At 43.5% G+C, this 20,252-nt stretch overlaps 1 protein-coding gene across 1 annotated transcript in view; it reads left to right on the forward strand.

Moving 5' to 3' along the window:
• Nucleotides 1-1,669: 1,669 nt before the first annotated feature.
• The window catches only part of LOC106551915 (uncharacterized), a 30,785-nt gene continuing 12,202 nt past the window's right edge, over nucleotides 1,670-20,252 (forward strand). The window contains exons 1-7 of the mRNA XM_087728012.1: nucleotides 1,670-1,782; nucleotides 3,269-3,439; nucleotides 5,634-5,750; nucleotides 6,879-6,935; nucleotides 10,722-10,877; nucleotides 12,938-13,057; nucleotides 14,069-14,142. Coding sequence (XP_087584138.1) covers nucleotides 3,332-3,439; nucleotides 5,634-5,750; nucleotides 6,879-6,935; nucleotides 10,722-10,877; nucleotides 12,938-13,057; nucleotides 14,069-14,142 — 632 coding nt within the window. The 5' untranslated portion in view covers nucleotides 1,670-1,782; nucleotides 3,269-3,331. The remainder of the gene's footprint in view (nucleotides 1,783-3,268; nucleotides 3,440-5,633; nucleotides 5,751-6,878; nucleotides 6,936-10,721; nucleotides 10,878-12,937; nucleotides 13,058-14,068; nucleotides 14,143-20,252) is intronic.

Below are 20,252 nucleotides of genomic sequence, written 5' to 3' on the forward strand. Positions count from 1 at the left end.
AATGACCAAAATCTCAGCATATTTGAAGGACTATTCAGATCAGAAATACAAGCTGGAATGGAGAAGATGGACTGATTATATTCAAAATAAATATTGGACTAAGAAATTTCAACTAGCTTATGAATGAATGAATAAGGAATGTTACAATTTATCTAAAGTTAGCTTAATAAAAGGGGAGTTAAAGTACAAGAGGGAGGTAGGATGCTATAGTTAGTTAGCTTATCTTAGTGTATGATTGTTAAATGTTTATACCCTGTATTTTGCTCTGGGAGGTTGGAGAGAGGGAGGGTTGGAGGGGGGTTAGGGTTGGGGTGGGGGGAGGGAAGGGGAAGGGAAAACATTTGTAAAATCTATTAAAATTCTTTAATAAAAAAAGGAGACGAAGCAGAAAAGTCTCCTTTTTTAAAACAAACAAACAAAAAAATTCAGATCAGACATAATTGCTTGGGAGACCTTAGGTTTTGCCCTCTTTCAAGATTTGATCTGACTTTTTTTTTTTACATGCGACAAAGTCCCCAACACGTTCCCTTGTTCTTTACAGCAAAACAAAAAGTTCGGATGGCTTAAAAAGATGCTGTGCCGAAATGGACAAACTAACTAAAGAAATCCAGGGAAAAGAAGAATCAGAATTCTACCAGATATGGGATAAATGGTATAGGTGGATGGAGGGAAGAAACAAGAATCAATGAAGGAATATAACGAAACTCAAAAAAATAATAGTTATGAGTAAAATAAGAGGGTTAAGAAGGGTGAAATCCAAATGAAATACAATAGAAGGGGAAATAATATAAGGTGAGCGGTATCGATTGATAATTGCTATTATAAAGAATAGGAAGTTCCTGTTCGTATTGTATTGTATAAATGTGGTGTACGTCTAAGTTTTTTGTTTGTGTATTTTACGTTTGTTAATAAAAATCTTTTAAAAATAAAAGATGCTCAGAAACTTAGTATGGAATTTATGGTACAAATATCTAGAGGAAAGATGCAAAGAATAAGACAGCATTAAAGGGAAAAAAGATTAAGAAATTAGAAAACAATCGTAAAATTGCATAATTAATAAGAGGGGGAAATATAAGATAGATCGTATATAAAACAGTACAGAATAATAGTTATGATATATATATATATGTATGTATGTATGTATGTATATGTATATGTATATGTATATGTATATGTATATGTATATGTATATGTATATGTATATGTATATGTATATGTATATGTATATGTATATGTATATGTATATGTATATGTATATGTATATGTATATGTATATGTACACAGAATGATATAAGATGTATAGAAATACCTTTAAAGAGTAATATGTATAGAAGAAATATAAGTAGAAATTACCATATGAGTAGATAGAAAATGTGTAAAAATATATAGATATAGATATGGATATAAAGGTATACATGTACGGATATGAAGAGTATAATGGAGGCTTACCGATGTGGAAATGTTTCAAAGATGATATTTGTGTTTTAAAAAATGGGGGGGAAACTGTTTAATAAAAACATTTAAAAAAGATGTTTAGAGGCGATGCGTCTTGGGGCTGCAAAGGTTAAACAAGTACGAGCCACGCGATTCCCTGAAAGGCTCCACTCTAAGGAAGCGAAAATGGGTTTTCGAAGAAGAGAAGAGGAAGGATAGAGACCTCTTTGAACTAGCGGCGTTAGAACCCGCTCCCTGCTTCCTCGCAACCCAGGAGTCGCTCGCCCGAGTCTTAAGGAAGGAGAAAGGGAGACGGGACACTACTCTTCCGACGCTACTCCGACTTGGGTGAGTTACTTTGGTCCTTCCCGGACGGGGCGAAGGGCAAAGCTGGGAGAATAAGAAGTTGGTCGATTGAATAGGTCAATCTCAGTCGGTTCGTTCCCCTTCTCCCTTCTCCTAGACTGCGGGGCTTCGGGATGGCTGTTCAGGCTTAGCCCAGCGGCTGAATCCAGGCCATGTAGCAACGTTCCTAAATCGTCCCCCCCCCGAGGAACGCTTTTTTTGCTTCCCTCCCCTCTTCCTCCGCTTAGAATCTGCGCGTTTCCAATTCCATTTCACGAAGAGATTGGACTGCCCTTTGTCAGAAATGGTGTAGGGTCTCCTGCTTGCGCGTGGGGTTGGACTAGATGACCTATAAGGTCCCATCCAACTCTCTTAATCTGTTAAATCCATTGGTTTTAGGTTCAATGGATTCTGCGCCCCAAAGCAGAAGAATGAAGTAACGGAGGGGTGTGTGTGTGTGTGTGTGTGTGTGTGTGTGTGTGTGTGTGTGTGTGTGTGTGTAGAATGCTTTGTCTAATCTTGTTGGAGGTTCAGACATGAACAGTTTTCTTGTCTGATGAAATTTGGCTTGGTCACCGGAACCAGAGATTTACTCTTCTGAGATTTCGGACTCCTGCTTAGAGCCCATCTTGTCATTTTTCTTGTCATATTTGAAAGATTCGTTTATTTATTGAATTTATATTGCCGCCTATTTGCCGATGGCAGCTCAAGGAGGCTTACAGAATGTAAAACCACATTTAAAAACAATAAAAACTAACCAAAGAATCAAATCAATTAATAAAAGTACAGTGTAACAAAAACCAGACCAAAGGTGGCTATTCTCCCTGAGCCAATTCTCCCCAAACCCAGAGCCACTCAGTCTTGCAAGGTTTTAATTTGGTGGCTCAGTGGATAAGACCCTGAGCCTTGTCAATCAGAAAGGTCAGCAGTTCGGCAGTTCGAATCCCTAGCGCCAAGTAACGGAAGGAGCTCCTCTTACTTCTCCCAGCTTCTGCCAACCTAGCAGTTCGAAAGGACGTAAAAATGCAAGTAGAAAAAAGAGGAACCACCTTTGGTGGGAAGGTAACAGCATTTCATGCGCCTTCGGCGTTTAGTCATGCCGGCCACATGACCACGGAGACGTCTTCGGACAGCGCTGGCTCTTCGGCTTTGAAACGGAGATGAGCAACGGAGAGTTGGGAACGATGTGCAAGGGGAACCTTTACCTTTAATTATCCTCTCTTTGCTCTTCTCCCAAAGATACGAGATTCTCCTTGCAGGCACAATTCCCAGAATAACTTTATTTTCACTCTAGGAATATGCAACCACTAATTCCATTGTCTGCTACGGCAGGTACCTGCAATTTAAGGATAAATTTAAGGGGGAAAAGGTGCCGTAAAGTGCGTTCCTTATAAGATTCCTGATGCAGAGCCTGAGGAATGGGAAATTAAAAGATGGGGATTGTGTCCTTTCTTTCTACATTCTCCCTCTTTTCCCTTCCTTTCTACAGTCCCCCCAGCATTGTTGGATTTGCTGGCCTGAAGGAGCCTCCTTTTTTTTTGTAAAGCCCAGCATGGATTCTCCTCTAGTTCTGGACCCAGGGTCCCTGTCTTCCACCACTCAGACTGATCTTCCAGTCCCACTGAAGAAGTTTTTTCAGGGTGAACCTCTGGCTCTGGGGGTGAGTATGGAGAGGAATAGTAGGATGGTCTTCATGTTTTGGAAATCCCCAGGTCCCTTATTCTGTTGCAATAGGACCATGAGGATTCTTTGTTATGTACATATGAACATTCTTCATCCATTTGTTTGATTGGCCAAAAGTGGTGTGGTGGCCTAGAGGTGGAGCTCTCGCCTCATAATCAGGAGGCTGTGAGTTCAATCCTAGGTAGAGCTAGATATTTCTCTCTCTGGGTACAATGAGAATATACCATATTTTTCGGAGTATAAGACGTACCTTTCCCCCCCTAAAAGAGGGCAATTTTTTGGGTGCGTCTTATACACCAAATGTAGCCCCACCCACCCATCATGGGCGCAGAGCCAAGGTGGCACAGTGGTTAAATGCAGCACTGCAGGCTACTTCAGCTGACTGCAGTTCTGCAGTTCGGCTGTTCAAATCTCACCGGCTCAGGGTTGACTCAGCCTTCCATCCTTCCGAGGTGGGTAAAATGAGGACCCGGATTGTTGTTGGGGGCAATATGCTGACTCTGTAAACCGCTTAGAGAGGGCTGAAAGCCCTATGAAGCGGTATATAAGTCTAACTGCTATTGCTATTGCTATCGTCCCCCACCCTTTGGCCTCTGCCTCCCAGCAATTTACCTCTTTGCGGCAAACGGAGAAAATGGAGCTTGTGGAGGCAGCAATAGGCTATGACAATCCCTGCAGCCTGAAACAGCTGATCATTGGGGGTCCCATGCTTAAACTGAAATTGAAAGTGAAACTTGCTGTTTGCTGCAAGGAGGCAAATTGCTGGGAGGCAGATTTTTTTTCTTCTAATCAGGCTAAACTGAAACAGGCTGTTTGCTGCAAGGAGGTATAATAACTATAAATGCCTATAGGAGGTTCAAATTATTAGACTTATTTTTTAAATACTGCTTTATTATTATTCTAGACAACTTAATAAAACGAAGAAGCTTTTTAAAATAAATGCTTGATCTGAAGAGGTCCAGTGCTATTGTATTTTCTTTTAAATAGCAGACAATTATGTAAACTTCCAGAAAGCCACATCCATTTTAACAGCATCTGTACAAGTATAGTCTGAAATGCAACACCACAAACAGTGTATATCGTCTGTACCATTTGCTGTTTGGTGCAAGGAGGCAAATTGCTGGGAGGCAGAGGCAGACTTTTTTTCTCTTGTTTTCCTCCCCAAAAGCTAGGTGCGTCTTATACTTTGGAGCGTCTTATACTCTGAAAAATACTGAAGGGCATCCGTCCATTAAAACACTCTGTTAATTCCATTAGGTTGCCCAGACTCTACCCCACAAGGGATTAGGGGGTTGTTAAATGATGATGATGATGATGATGATGATGATGATGATGATGATGATGATGATTTGTTTTATTGGCCAGCTAATGTAACAGCTAAGAACTATATAATCACCTCCCCCTTAAGGGAAGTTGATCTTGAGGGTTGTAGCATGAGGTCTGGGGGGTGCGGGAGGGGAATCCTTTCCTTAGCTTTTATCACCCTTTTTCAAAATCTTTTATTCATATATATATATATATATATATATATATATATATATATATATATATATATATATGAATATGAATATGAATATGAATATGAATATGAATATGAATATGAATATGAATATGAATATATATATATATGTAGGTCTCTAGTTGTTCGGGTTTTCTCCCGCGTAGAATTGGAGATGTCTTGGCGACGTTTCGACGAAGTCACATTCGTCATCTTCAGGCTGCTGCTCCTGGAAACACCAAACCTGAAATAGTCAGCAGCAGCCTGAAGATGACGAATGTGACTTCGTCGAAACGTCACCAAGACATCTCCAATTCTACGCGGGAGAAAACCCGAACAACTAGAGACCTACATACTAACACCCACGAAAACCTCAGAAAATACACACACACACACACACACACACACACACACATATATGGATTGAACGTAAAGATTCCTATGCCTGATGAGTGCCAACAAGGATGAAATTGATTGTGTAGTGCCTCCTACTGGCCAGTTGCTAAGATGAAATGAAGAAAGAAATAGGTTCTCCAGAGGCTGATGCACAATATTGATCTAAACCAGTGCCGAGAGATGCTGGGAATTGTAATTCAGTGACATTCAGAGTTTTGTTGGTTCCCCACTCCTGATCATCACTGATCTTGTGATTTCTTTTTCTCTCTCTTTCCAGATCACACAGATATTCATAGGAATTGTAGGGATTATTTTTGGGATCCTGTTCGATGTAACTGAAGATTATTTCGTGATATATAGTGCGATAAAGATGCCTTATTGGAGTGGAATCTTGGTAATTTTACATAGTGGTGTATTAAAAAAAAAGTCAAAAGCACAACCAGGGATATCCCAGTGCATATCATAGCAGCCTCAAGGCAAACTGGCCTCACCTGAAGGATGCTATGGTTTAATAGCTTGGCTTGTTCCATTTTGTGGCTAACGTCTGTTCTCCAAATTTCAGAACATTTCAGAAAACTGCTGAACATAAGAGATTACAAATATTAATGGGAGTAACTTCCTTGGCTCTCTTTCCTCATTCCCAGCTCATTCAGCAATTGTTCCAAACTACAATACGGGGGGGGGGGATGGGGAGGAGGGGGAGATGGACCAGTTTTCAAACATCTGGCCATCATAGTCACTCTAAGGCTCCCATGATCACGATTTGGTTGTTGGGCACCTGGCGTGCATTTTACAATGGCTGTAGCATCCTGTGGCTACGAGATCACCATTTGCACAATCAGCTTCCGACATGTTAAATCAATGGGGAAGCCAGCAGGAGATTGAAAGTCACATTCCTGTGAATTTGTGCTTCGAATGACTTATATGATTTGCTTCATTGCTGCACCTGGACCTCTCTTGGTATAAGTCAGCACAATCATGTCACATAACACTTAATAACTGCACCAAGTTGCCCATCTCAATTTTGATGGTTGAGGACTGTCCATATAATCATTCCGAGGATCAGTTGCCATTTATGGCTACCCTTCCTAGTGGTTTCCTTCAACTGGAATCCTGAGTTTGACAGTTGTTCACAGCATCTGGAGAGCTGTGTCCTTGCCACAACAAAATGGGGGAAATGCTGAATGGTAGTGCAGGGCTACACAAAAGGCCTGTGAATGTAGCTCCTTTCTTTAATGGCTTACAACAGCTGCATCTTCAGCTAGAACAGTGTTTCTCAACCTTGGCCACTTGAAGATGTCCGGACTTCAACTCCCAGAATTCCCCAGCCAGCGAATGGCCAAGGTTGAGAAACACTGAGCTAGAATATGGAGTGTTGATTGAGGTTCAACACAACAAATAATCAGAGAACAATAAGCAGTGACAGTAGGAAATAATTTAAGGTGGGGGAGAGATATGGGTCTATATATTATTCTCTGGGGATAGAGCCATAGTGGTTCACTTGCTTTTCCTTCTCTTCCAGTACATCATCTCTGGATCCTTAGCTGTGGCAGCTGCTCGGAATCCCAAGATCCCTCTGGTAACTAACCCATTTAACATAAGTGAATTACATGGCTTAATCGGAAACCCTCCATTTCTGGGATCCTGGCCATCAATGTTCCCTCTAATTTTTTTTCAGTGTGAGCGGAAAAGTATAGTGTTTGAGTGGCACAGTTTCATGCCTCAGCACCTAAGAGAGCCACAGTTTGAACTGCTGTCACGTCTGCTGGACATTTGCGCAACATACCAAGCGTCAAGCGCCGATTGCTAGCGAGGTTTCAGCCTGATGAATGCCAGGCATGAAAAGTGCCACTCAAAGACTATACGTTTCCGCTCACCCTGGAAAAAAAAAAGCTCTCTGCTCAGCTTTTAGATTGTTAGACTGGCTAGAGAGAGACATGGCACCAACAGGGTCCTGGGTCCTGGCATTTTGCAGGCAACCTGTCCTCTCACATTCCTTTGGAATGCAACCCATCACATGTGAATTAGATTTTGCCAATTATCCTATTAAAAGATAACACTATTATTCTAAAATACGACTAACTCGATATTAAAAACTGTAAATATGTAATGCTGATAAATAATAGCAGTAATTGTTATTTAGTATGATTAAAATCAGTATTGATATATCAATATAATATCTATCGAAATTGACAATATACACTAAAATAACAATACAAATATATAATGTGGAATATAAATGTAATAAATATAATATATAAATGCAACATAAAAAACTCTCCCCCTTTAAAGTAGTAAGATCAATTAAATAGTCTAGCAAGTTTGGACAATATGCTATATGTTATGTTACTTAAGAATATATATACCTCAGAATCAGATACAACATCCACATCATTTCCAACTGAGTCAATAAAATCATATGCCATGCCAAAACTATTTTAAATAAAGATATGAAATTAATCAAGTCTTGCATTTATTTTTCAAAATGAATGTACAATTTTTTTATTATTTAAGTTTTGTACCCTATCTTTTCTAACTAACGTTAACTTTAAAAAGATGTTACATCAGACTACAATACAAGTAATTAAATGAAGACTAAAATAAGTGTTTTGGCATATTGAGCTTTTTATATTTCTTTCTTATATTTCTTCCTTAGTTGAGAACTTGCTCCTCAGCTTACTTACCCATTAACTGTTTGTTGCTTTTATGGTTTATTCATTCACTGCTCCATCTTCAGTTTTTTTCACAGGGGGCAGGGCTTCCTTCCTCCCTCCCTTCCTCCCTTCCCTCCCTCCCTCCACTCCTTTGGCCACCAATTTTGATCCAATTCTCTCTCTCTCTCTCTCTCTCTCTCTCTCTCTCTCTCTCTCTCACACACACACACACACACACACACACACACACGTTCTTTGGGAGGGGTTTGAATTACTCCGCCTCACTGCGCAAAGTCGGCTCAGCATGTGTTCGGCCCCCACTTATGCCGAATCAAATCCGCGGCCGGCGGGACCAGGGGGTTGCATTTCAAAGCCGCCAGTCCTCTTGCTTCTTCTCCTTCACCAGCAAAGCTCCCGCAGCGGCGCCTCTCCCTCCACGCGGAGCACCTGAGCTGGCCCCCGCGTTATCCCTCCCCCTTCCTCCTCTGCCGTGCTTTTGAGGCCGCGGGAGCTAGTAGGAAAGCGGCGGAGGTGGAGGCGGCGGCAGGGGTAACCCAGAGCCCAGCTGAGGTGCTCCGAGTGGAGTCAGCTGGGCTCTGGGTTACCCCTGCCGTTGCCTCCACCTCCGCCGCTTTCCTACTACCTCCTGCGGCCTCAAAAGCACGGCAGAGGAGGAAGGGGGATGGATAACGCGGGAGCCAGCTCAGTTGCTCCGCGTGGAGGGAGAGGCACCACTGCCATGGGCCGGGAAGCCAGCGGGAGCTTTGCTGGTGAAGGAGAAGAAGCAAGAGGACTGGCGGCTCATCAAAACAAGACTGGGGAGGTCCTTTGCGGGAGGCCAGTTCTAGCCGCCCGCAAAGGACTTCCCCACGTTTGCTTTGGTAGAAATCTCTGCGCGGCAGTTAGAAACTGCTGCGCGGGGATTTCTTTCCATGTGCGCGGCCGCGCACGCGCGCACCTTAGAGGGAACAGTGCTGGCCATCTCCACCCTCTTCAGGAAAGGTTGAAAAAGCCTCTCATCTGAAGCTCTGGATTGCTGCAACCCACTGGGTGGCTAAATAGGAGCTTGGTGGATTTCTGATGTTCCTGGATCACTAACATCAAATGAAACAAAATCACGATGATTCTGGCTTGTTGTTTAAGAGCCTCTCCACTCCAAATTCTTGTCCTGTTCAGTTTTTGGAACCTGCAGGTGTTTTGTGGGGTTGTTTTATGCCAGTTTTTGGCAAAGAGGTTCTTTGTCTCAATCTCTGATTGGATATTCTGATTAGATGAGGCTGTAAGGATTTGCCTCTCCTCTTTCCTGAAGAAAGCAGAACTTTTTTTAATTGCGAGAAAGTGATAACATGGAAAGCAAGGCAGGATCTGAAGTTCCTCTTCAAAAGAGAAAGCGATAGCAAGTAAAGCAAGGCAGGATCTGAAGTTCCTGCTAAAAAAAACCTTAGATTAAACATTGCAGAAAACCCCTCCCCTATGTCCGGTCCGAAGTGTGCCACTCCAAAGGTGCCGACATTGTTGTGAAAACTCGATCTGAGAAGATGATAAGTTATTCTCAGATGTGGCTTCACCCGTTCCTTCAGAGCTGGGACAAAACAGATGGCCACAGGCCAATCCCTCCCCCTCCCTTTCCCAAGCAGGTACATCAAAGTGACAGGAAGATCAGATACATGAAAAAGGGTGTCAAAAAGCATCCAAGACCCACTCCCCTTCAGAATGGCAGCATCCTGATAGGGATCTTTAGGCACCTGACAGAGGCAGTTGGTTCCATGGTAGTTGGTTTTGTACTATTCAAGAAGAGCAAGAAGGAATCCAGCCACTCCCAAGGCCGTCAATGAAAGTTGCATTTGAACTCGGAGGCTGGGCGGGTGTGGCTGGGGTGGGCATGGCCAGGTCAACATCACTTGTGTCGTGGGTACCCTTCCCAGGCTAAGTGGGTTTTCCCCCCAATGGGATTTTCCCATGTATTTTACCAGGAAACGTGGATAAGGCAGGCAGAAAAAGCCAGTGCCTTCCTAAGCATACTGATGTGCTCTGAATCCGTTGACGATGTCCGTTTTGCTGTACGAGTTCATGGGGAGCTAACACCAACCCTAAGTGGGTTTCCCTTCCAATGGGGAAAGCTCCCAAGCTCCATTTTTGCTGACACAGTGCTGCAGGAGGCAGTCGCAGCCAAAAATGGAGCCTGGGGGTAGCAATAGCAATAGCAATAGCAGTTAGACTTATATACCGCTTCATAGGGCTTTCAGCCCTCTCTAAGCGGTTTACAGAGTCAGCATATTGCCCCCAACAACAATCCGGGTCCTCATTTCACCCACCTCGGAAGGATGGAAGGCTGAGTCAACCCTGAGCCGGTGAGATTTGAACAGCCGAACTGCAGAACTGCAGTCAGCTGAAGTAGCCTGCAGTGCTGCGTTTAACCACTGCGCCATCTCGGCTCCATGCGGTACCATGCATGGCACTCCTGAGCTCTGTTTTCGCTGTCAGAGGCACTGTAGGCTGGTCCTTTGCTGTTTCCAGGGTGTCTCCATGGGCCAGATCTAAGACCCCGTGGACCGGATTTGGCCTGCAGGCCTTGAGTTTGACACCCCTGGTGGAGAGAATAAAAGTCTCAACTTTTCTGTCTAAAGCACATTCAGAACTCAAAGCTAGCTGAATCTCTTGGTGTGTGTGCCTTTTTATATATATTTATTAATTTATTTTATCTCTCCTAGGTGCAAGGCGCGCTGGCAATGAATGTGATAAGTGCCGTAACTGCTGGTCTTGGCATCATATTCCTGGTTATTGCAATCACAACTCTCATGTATAATTTCATGTATTTTTGCCATAGAATTACAGAGCAACATGAGGAAATGTGTTTTGAAAATCTCGTAAGTCTGTGACCTTTCAGAATTCATCTAAAAAGTTGGCTTCAATAGGGCAGAGAAGGCAATTGGTGACCTCCAATTGGACATGCAAATCTTTGGAGGACGTGGTGGGGTCACAAATATCTCTCAAACAGATTTTAACCATGGAATCGAGAGGCAGAAATGTTGTCTTGGGGTTTCAAGAGTTTGGCCTGCTCTAATTTTTTTCGCCCAATCTTTTCGAAACAGCTTCAAGAGCAACTGTATCAGTACAGCCAAAGTTTGGTAAGATATTTATGCGGGACATAGGAAAATCTGACCACAGCTTTTATTGCATTTCATTGTTTTGACCAAATGCTTACTTTTTTTGTTCCACAAAAGTGTGGTTTTCAGTTTTTGTTGTGTAGACTGAGACCAAACTAGATGGTTGGAACTGGGTCCCATCTTGACCAGGTGCTAGCAATCAGAGGTGTTACTCTGCAGGTTCTGACCAGTTCTGGAGAACCGGGAGCAGAAATTTTGAGTAGTTCGGAGAACCGGTAAATGCCACCTCTGGCTGGCCCTGACCCAGGGGTGAGTTCCTGCCAGTTCTAACCTCTTCTATAGAAGAGGTTCCACAAATCTACAGTGCCGTTTAGAACCGGTTCCAGATCCCTCTCCCGCCCGTCTGCACATCAAGATGAAAAGCGAGAGGAGGAATTCTGGGAGTTGAAGTCCACAAGTCTTAAAGCTGTCAAGTTTGAACACCCCTGAGGTTTTTTTTTCTAAAGGGTTAGGTGTGCAAGGGTCTTGTAACTTGACAGCTTTAAGACTTGCGTGCTTCAAATGCCAGAGTTTCTGAGCCAACATTTTGGTTGCTAAGCAAGAGCGTTGTTAAGCGAGTTTCACCACATTTTACAAGTTGGCCACACCCACCCGGTCACATGACCGGCAAGCCATTCCCACCCAGACACAAAGCCGGCAAGCCACTCCCACAAAGCAGGCCACACCTACAGAAGAGGTTCTAAAAATTTTTGAAACCCACCACTGCCCTGCCCTCATTTATTCTCTGCCTCGAGTCCCAGCTGATCAGGAGGGAATGGGGATTTTGCAATATCCTTCCCCTGGAGTGTGGAGGGAATGGGGATTTTACAGTATCCTGCCCCTCCCACGCCCACCAATCCAGGCCCATCAATCCATGCCATGCCCACCGATTCTCTCTGATTCGGGCGAACCAGTAGTGGCAGCTGTGGGAGGCTTCGCCCACTCACCCCAATGTAATGCATGAGCACTGCGCATGCACAGAAGGTGGTGTGCATGCACAGATGTGGCCCGTGTGCTCACATTTGCGAACCGGTAGGGAAGGCAAGTGAATCCCACCTGCGAGGCATTAGGCAGCCCCGTCAGGTAGAATATACTAGGAAACCATCTGGGCAGAAAGCTACTACTCATTTTATTGAAATGGCTGTAATAATAGTCTTGCAACATTGACTGGGCTGCCCCTCCTCCCCCTTCTTATACTGCACTCAGTTAGGAAGGTGTTGGCCTGAGATATTTTTAAACATTATCTCACTGCTCTTGAGTTAAAAACAAAACAAAACTTCATCCTCCTTTTTGCCCAAGCAAGACAGGGCCTGCATATCAGTGGTGGGATTCAAATAATTTAACAACCGGTTCTTTGCCCTAATGGCCAGCTGGGTAGGCGGGGCTCAGTGGTCACGTGACTGGGTGGGTGTGGCCAATTTAACGTCACTCCCGTCGATGGGTGCTTTGCCTTAGCTCTTACAATGTAATCAGGGTTAACCAGAGAGACAGTTTCTATAAGCAGGTCAACAAGGATGAGGCTAGAAACAACAGCAGAATGTTTCCTTCCTGCCTTCCTTACAGGATTAGCCCTGTAAAGTGGGAAAAAGTGGGATTTCTTCCAACAACCGAACTGCCTGGAAAGTTACCAACCGGTTCTCCTGAATAGGTGCGAACCGGCTGAATCCCACCACTGCTGCATATCTAATCCAGGCCGTTTTCTTTACTGTAGAATTGGAGATAAATATGCTTCTATCTCGATGTATAAAAATGGATGTGTGACTTTTCTGCTTCCTTGATAGCATATCATTCAAGGAATTTTGGCTGTCCTTACTGTGTTCACCATCCTGGAGTTTTGCATCGCCATCTCTCTTGCGTCTTTTGGCTGTAAGATGCTTTGCCGAAATGCCTTCACTGAAACGGTAAGATTCCAAAGGAAGGTGGGTTAGTTCATCAAAGGAAACAAGATTCGGAAACACAGCTTGCCAACAAACCTAGATTCTTAGTTCATACATTGTACTAACTGTGCTGTAAAAGAAACAAAACAATAATTGGGCTTCCCACATTATGCTATCTTGCAAATCCTGAGTTATAAATAATGGTGATTGATTTTCATATTGTGATAAACCCAGGGGTGGGATTCAGCCAGTTTGGACCGGTTTGGGTGAACCAGTAGTTCTGTTGAGAATTTGGCCCTCCCTACCTGCCCCTGGGCTTTCCTGTCCTATATTTCCCTGTTTTTTTTAGCTCAGCTGATTCGTACAGCATAGTGGATTGTCGCATGTGAGTTGTTTTACTCACAGGCTCTGACATAGAAGGTAAGTTTTGAAGCTTGAAAAGCTTCTTTTTTTGAATGCTGCATGCATGTGCAAAGCATGCATAAGACACTCACTGAACCGGTTGTTAAACTGGTTGCATCCCACCACTGGATAAACCTAAAGGAAACAAACCACCTTACTCATCTCACTGAGCCCATCCTGTATCTTTAATTGGCAGAGGAGGAAGTAATGTCCTCACCACCCACTTAAGACATGCTCAGATTTGCCTCGAACCGCAAATGGTTTGATAATAATGATTTAAAAAATGACAATAGGTACCACCTAATCTACACATGGTCCAGGCAACACTTCAGGTAGAATCCCCAAACATGTGTGAGAGCGTATAAAGCATTTCTTTCTGGGACTTGGGAGGCCATGCAAAACCAGAAAAGGATGCAGCTGCTTTAAAGAGAGGCAGCAATGTCTTTATGCTCCTGTGAGAATCCAGATTCCTCTTGGGAATGGAATGAAAAATGATTCAGATCCTTATTTGAAACAAGGAGAGACAGAAGCATTTAACAGGCTGTTGGCAGGCTGAGAATTTCTATTCTGAGCTGTAGAGAGAAATGCATGCAAACAAATGGCTTAAAAAAATCTCACGATGTGTTTCTTTAGGTTGTGGTCATTTATCAGAATGCGACTCCTGCTAGTGCTGAGCATCCACCCATCGACTGCAAAGAGCCAGAATCCCTCTGAGTTGCTTTCCCTTCATAGCAGCTCTTCCAGACTGTATTGGCACCTGCAATATTGAAGCCTGAAGCTTTTTAAGGAATTGCATGGAACTTTTTACTCAGGGGAACATAAAAATCTTTAATGGGATAAGCAAGGCACCATGTTAAATGGAAATATGAATGTTCTTTGTTGCTGGTTAAAATATTTCTGTATATGATGGTTGGCACCTGTACCAAGTTTTGTTTTGCTGTTAGAAAATCACACAGTCGGTGGGTTTATGGAACATGTTACAGATAAACTCGAGTTTCCACAATACGATTGTTGTGTCCAGTGGTGGGTTTCAAAAATTGTTCGAACCTACTCTGGGGGTGTGGTCTCCTTTGTGGGAGTGGCTTGCCACCGATGTGACCGGATGGGAGTGGCTTGCCGGCCATGTGACCGGATATGAAGATGCTGACGACACTTGTCAAAACCACCTTAAATTACCTCACACACAGTTCTGGCATGCATAAGAATATGATGTAAACTTGTTTTTTAAAAGGCATCTTTGGTTTGCGTTAAAACAACTTCAACACACGCAATGTTCTGATTGCACCACAAATGCAGTAGTCATCCTTACCTTATCCAGAGGCACTGAGTTTTATAAATATGAGCATGATAGTGTAGAATAATCATATCCAAGGACCAGTGGTGGGTTTCAAAATTTTTTGGAACCTCTTCTGTAGGTGTGGCCTGCTTTCTGGGTCCACTGGCGGAACATCTTCTAACCAGTTCGGTAGATTTGACGAACTGGTTCTACCGAATAGGTGCGAACTGGTAGGAACCCACCTCTGGTTGTGTCACACACCAGGCAAACTCCAAAGCTCAGCTCAACAAAGGGTTCCACCACAAAAGCGCGTAGGACAAAATCGCGCTCGACAAAAGCGCGCTGTGACGTCATCACAGCGCGACGAAAAAGATCGAAAAATTGTAAAAATAAAGCGAAAACCTTACCCTAAGCCCCCCAAACCTAACCCTAAACCTAACCCTAAACCTAACTCTTAACCTAACCCTAAACCTAACCCAAAACCTAACCGTTAAAGTAACGAAAAACCTAACGCTAACCCTTATCCTAACCCTAACGCTAACGCTAACGCTCTAAAGCTAACCCTAACCCTTAACCTAACCCTAACCCTAACCCTAACCCTAACCCTTACCTTTATGCGAATCGGCTTGCTTTAATTTAATTTTTATTAATTTTTATTTGAATTTTTCGATCTTTTTCGTCGCGCTGTGATGACGTCAAAGGCGCGATTTTGTCGATCGCGCTTTTGCCGTCCGCGCTTTTGACGGGTCACGCAACAAAGCTTAGCCAGATGTTTTTTTCACCCAGTTACATTCATGTAACCAATTATGCTTATGGTTTATTTTAGCAATGGCTACCCCTCCACACCTTCTAGTAAACTGATGATCTTGTCACTTGCCATTTTGATTCTTCATCTGAATTGCACTGAAATAAAAGTGATGGAAGGACTCTAATTTGGGTTGGACATGTGTGGCACCAAATGAATTGTTGTCCTTGCCTTATGGAACATCGTGCCCTCTTCTGGCTTTTCAGAAGAGATTCATGATCTGCTTTTGTCAATTAGTAGAGAGATCCAAGAATGATAGGTCACTCTGGGAGTGATTGGTAGTTTGGGGGTAGTCCCTCTGTCTTTTTAACTTTGTCCTTTTAACTTTTTCTTTTAATGTTGTCCTTTTTGTATGATTTATAGTTTTTTAAAAATCTGTATATCACTGAAAGTCATTTCAATAGTGGAATGGATGGTGTATAAATGTGATTAATAAATCAAGAAAACATAACCCTTTAAAGCAGCTGTGTCTTTCCCCAGAATTGCACAATGATCCTGAGAAAAGACACTGCTGCTTTAAAGGCACCACATTAACATTCCTCACTTCAATAGTGGAATGGATGGTGTATAAATGTGATTAATAAATCAACAAAACATAGCCCTTTAAAGCAGCTGTGTCTTTTCCCAGAATTGCGCAATGCTCCTGAGAAAAGACACTGCTGCTTTAAAGGCACCACATTAACATTCCTCACTTCAATAGTGGAATGGATGGTGTATAAATGTGATTAATAAATCCATAAAACATAGCCCTTTAAAGCAGCTGTGTCTTTCCCCAGAATTGCACAATGATCCTGAGACAAGACATGGCTGCTTTAAAGGGCACCACATTAACATTCTCATGCATCCCAAAGCACTTTGGTTGCTTTAACATGGTTGTTAAGTGAATCTGGTCTCCCCGTAGGCTTTGCTTGTCAGAAAGTCGCAAAAGGGGATCCCATGACCCCAGGACCCTGCAACCGTCATAACTGTGAGGCACTTGCCAAGCATCTGAATTTTGGCTACAGGAGCGATGCCGCAATGTTTGTCAGTGTGACAAAGGGTCACATGTCCCCTTTTTTCAGCCCCGTTGTAACTTCGAACAGTCACTAAAACGAACTGTTGCAGGTCGAGGACTATCTCTATACAGAATCATTCTGCCCCCAGTCATTCAAAGGGGAAGAAGCAGAAAGGTCTCCATTGAGAAAAAGAAAAATTCAAATCAGATATTATTGTTTGGGATTCTCTCTCTTTTTGCTGACCCTTGTGCTTTGCAGCAAACTTGGGAGGCTTTAAAAGAGAGCCGGACACTGGGATGGGTCTTTAGATCCCAAGCAAGTCATGATATTTCCCTGTGAGGACATAATCCAAGTTGGGAGTTTTGAAGAAGCGAGAGAGGAACAATATCGGCTGCTATGAAACCTGGCGTTGAAGAGAAGATTCCGGGCTCTGCTTCCTGGCAGCACAGATCGCTGGCCCGACTCTCCCGGGAGAAAGGAAAGGAGGCGGAAAAGCCGGACTGTCAATGGCATTCATTCCGCCTGGGTGAATCGGCTCCTCCTTCCCGGGCGGGCCTCGGGCAACGCTCAGATCCGCGGTTAAGCAGCGGCTGGACCGGACGGGGGCTGCTAAGCCAAGCCAAGCTGGATCGGATAGGTCAGCTTCACTTCGAAGGGGAGAGAGGGAAGACGGCCTCCTCCTCCTCTTTTTCTTCCTCCTCCTCTCTCCCTCCTCTTCCTCCTCCCTCCTCCTCCGTCTCCTTCTTTCTCCTTTACCTCCTCCTCCTCTCCTTCCTCTTCCTCCTCTCCCCCTTCCCCTTCCTTCCTTCCTTCCTTCCTTCCTTCCTTCCTTCCTTCCTTCCTTCCTTCCTTCCTCCCTCCCTCCCTCCCTCCCTCCCTTCCTTCCTCCTCCTTCTCTCCCTGCTCTTCCTCCTCCTGCTGCGTCCTCCTCCTGCTCCTGCTCCTCCTCCTTCTCCTCCCTGATTTCGGAGCCACTGGGTGCGGTAGTCGGTGGGCAGGAAAGGGGCTTGTCGGGCGGGCAGGAGGTCGCAAGGAGGCGCCAGTTACTTGCGCTTCTTTCGGCCAGATCCGAGTGGCGCGCGTTTTTACGCGCGGGGGGCGCTTCTGGAGCGCGCCGTGGCTTTGTGGAGAAGCCCGTTTCCTCCTTTTCGCCCGACGGGCGGCTGAGCAACGGACCGGACCGCACTCAGGACGGTAGATAGCGGGGTGGCTGTTTAGGTTTTTCACCTGTTGGATCGAACGCCGCAGCAGCTGCTGCATTCGGGCGATGCTCTAAATCGGTTGAGTTTTTTTATATATATAAGCTGGATTACTGTTTTGTTTTCACGGGCGCGTTTCTGGGCCCCACCTCTGGCACGACTCAGCGTGTTTCGCAAGCAGGTGGATGAAATAAGATCATTGAAGGTGTTGCGTCAATCCACTTGAGGTCCCACCCACGCCAAAGTGTCGCGGAGGGTGGGTTGAGGAAGTTCAGCCTCTGAAGTGCTGCTGGAGACGCTCCTGGGAATCTAGATACAGATGCAGATTAACAGAGTTGGAAGGGACCTTGTAGGTCATCTAGTCCAACCCCTCCCCCCAAGCAGACCCTTCACCATTTTTGAAAGGTGACAGCCCAGTCTCTTCTTGAAAGCCTCCAGAGATGGAAGCTCCTACAACTTCTGAATGCAAGCTCTTCCCACTGGCGGATTAAGGCTCACTGGTGCCCTAACTCACTTGCCCCTATCTCGAATGGTATGATTGTTGCGTTTTAACTATGTTTTGTTTCTGTGTTGTTGTTAACTGTCTGTATCCCCCTTCCCTTGAGTTGTGAGCCGCCCTGAGTCCCTTCAGGGAAAAGGGCGGCATACAAATGAAATAAAACTCAAACTCAAACTTAACTGTTCACCAAGGCTGCATTACTATTACTATTAGTCTTCTCATCGTTCCTATCACCCATCTCCTCACACTTATGACTGCAGGACTGTAACTTTGTTGCTTGTATCCTTATGATATATTGATTCCTGATTGCTTATGACTATCATTAAGTGTTGTACCTTATGATTCCTGACAAATGGATCCTGTCTTTTTATGTATACTAAGAGCCTATGCACCAGAGACAAATTTCTTGTGTGTCCAATCACACTTGGCCAATAAAGAATTTATTCTATTCTATTCTATTCTATTCTATTCCATTCCATTCCATTCCATTCCATTGTTCTTGATGAATGTATTTTATTCTCCTTATGTACACTGAGAGCATAAGCACCAAAGACAAATTCCTTGTGTGTCCAATCACACTTGGCCAATAAAGAATTCTATTCTATTCTATTCTATTCTATTCTATTCTATTCTATTCTGTTCTGTTCTGTTCTGTTCTGTTCTGTTCTGTTCTATTCTATTCTAAGCACTGGGAAATCTTGGTGCCCCCCTCTTTTGTACATACTGTACAAATCTTCATTGTTGTTTTCTTCTTTCTCAACTTTGGGCCTGGTGTGCTTAGTTTGATTAATGGTTAATACACCACTGGCTGTTCCATTGGTTGATTGTTCTCTCATTGTCAGAAAATTTTCTCCTTATTTCCAGGTTGAATCTTTCCTTGTTCAGTTTCCATCTATTATTCCGTCTGGCCTTCGGGGACTTTGGGAAATAACCTGACCCACTCTTCGGCTTTAGGAAGCCTCTTAAGAGTATGAGAGTGATGTTTTCATTAAAGTTATCTATTGTTGCATCTTGGTTTTGACACATCCTTGAGATAAATCTGGCTGCGGTGGGGCATTCTTAATCCAATGCCCTGAATTGTTGGAGTCTCTCCATACCATTAATATGAATTTGGCGTGGATAGTAAGACTGGTATCCTAGCTTATTCTTCCTCTATATTGTTGTTGTTGTTTTGTTATCATTATTAATCATCACACAATCAACCAGGTGTTCAGACTGGGTTTGGCATTTTTGTCTACCTATTGAGTCCTTACCTGGGATGGGCAGATCAGGATTTGATAGTGTTTTTTTTTTACTAGAATGTGCAGAAATGAATAGATTGACACTGTCTATCAAAGAGAAAGAACCAACTGATTATTATACAATTCGGGAATCATTTTAGCAATGGTTAGAGAATAGACGTAAGAATTAATAGTAGAAGAAGTTGTGTAAAATATAGAAAATGTATTAATAGTTAACATAATTAATAGAGTTAAGTAAATCGTGATGAGGATTGTTATAGTATCAGACATTTAAGGCATTGAGAATTAAGCCGAGAATAGATTAACGAATGAATATGATTGTAAATTTTAATTGTTGGCACAAAATATTTGTACCCAGGTGACACATGGTTTAATGGAAAATGGATTGCTTATATGAAAATAAAAAAAAATTAAAAGCAAAAAAACAAAAGGATGTTTGATGGTGTTAACAGATGTCATCACAGGAGGGAAACTGTTCCAAGTAAAGCCACCTTCTGCAATTGACTGATGGCAAATTTGTCAATGCCAATTGTGCTGTCCCAACAGTATATAGCTAATTTAGGAATTAAGAGCTGTCTCCTTTAAGAAACTACCTCATGGGAAATGTTACCACCTTATGGGAAATGTAGTCCCATAACATGTGACCACATCTGTGCTCCCTGATTGGGCAGTGGGGTACTCTGCCCGGGAAATTGATTTATTACTGGGCACTCACTGAATTGCCATCGGCACTACCAGAAGCAGTTTTGCACCAACGGCATGGGTTAGAGGAATTAATGTCTTTTTATACTACGTGATGGGA

Source organism: Thamnophis sirtalis, unplaced genomic scaffold, assembly GCF_051295495.1.
Source record: "Thamnophis sirtalis isolate CommonGarterSnake01/CBP01778 unplaced genomic scaffold, rThaSir2_p1.2 scaffold_13, whole genome shotgun sequence".
NCBI lineage: Eukaryota > Metazoa > Chordata > Lepidosauria > Squamata > Natricidae > Thamnophis > Thamnophis sirtalis.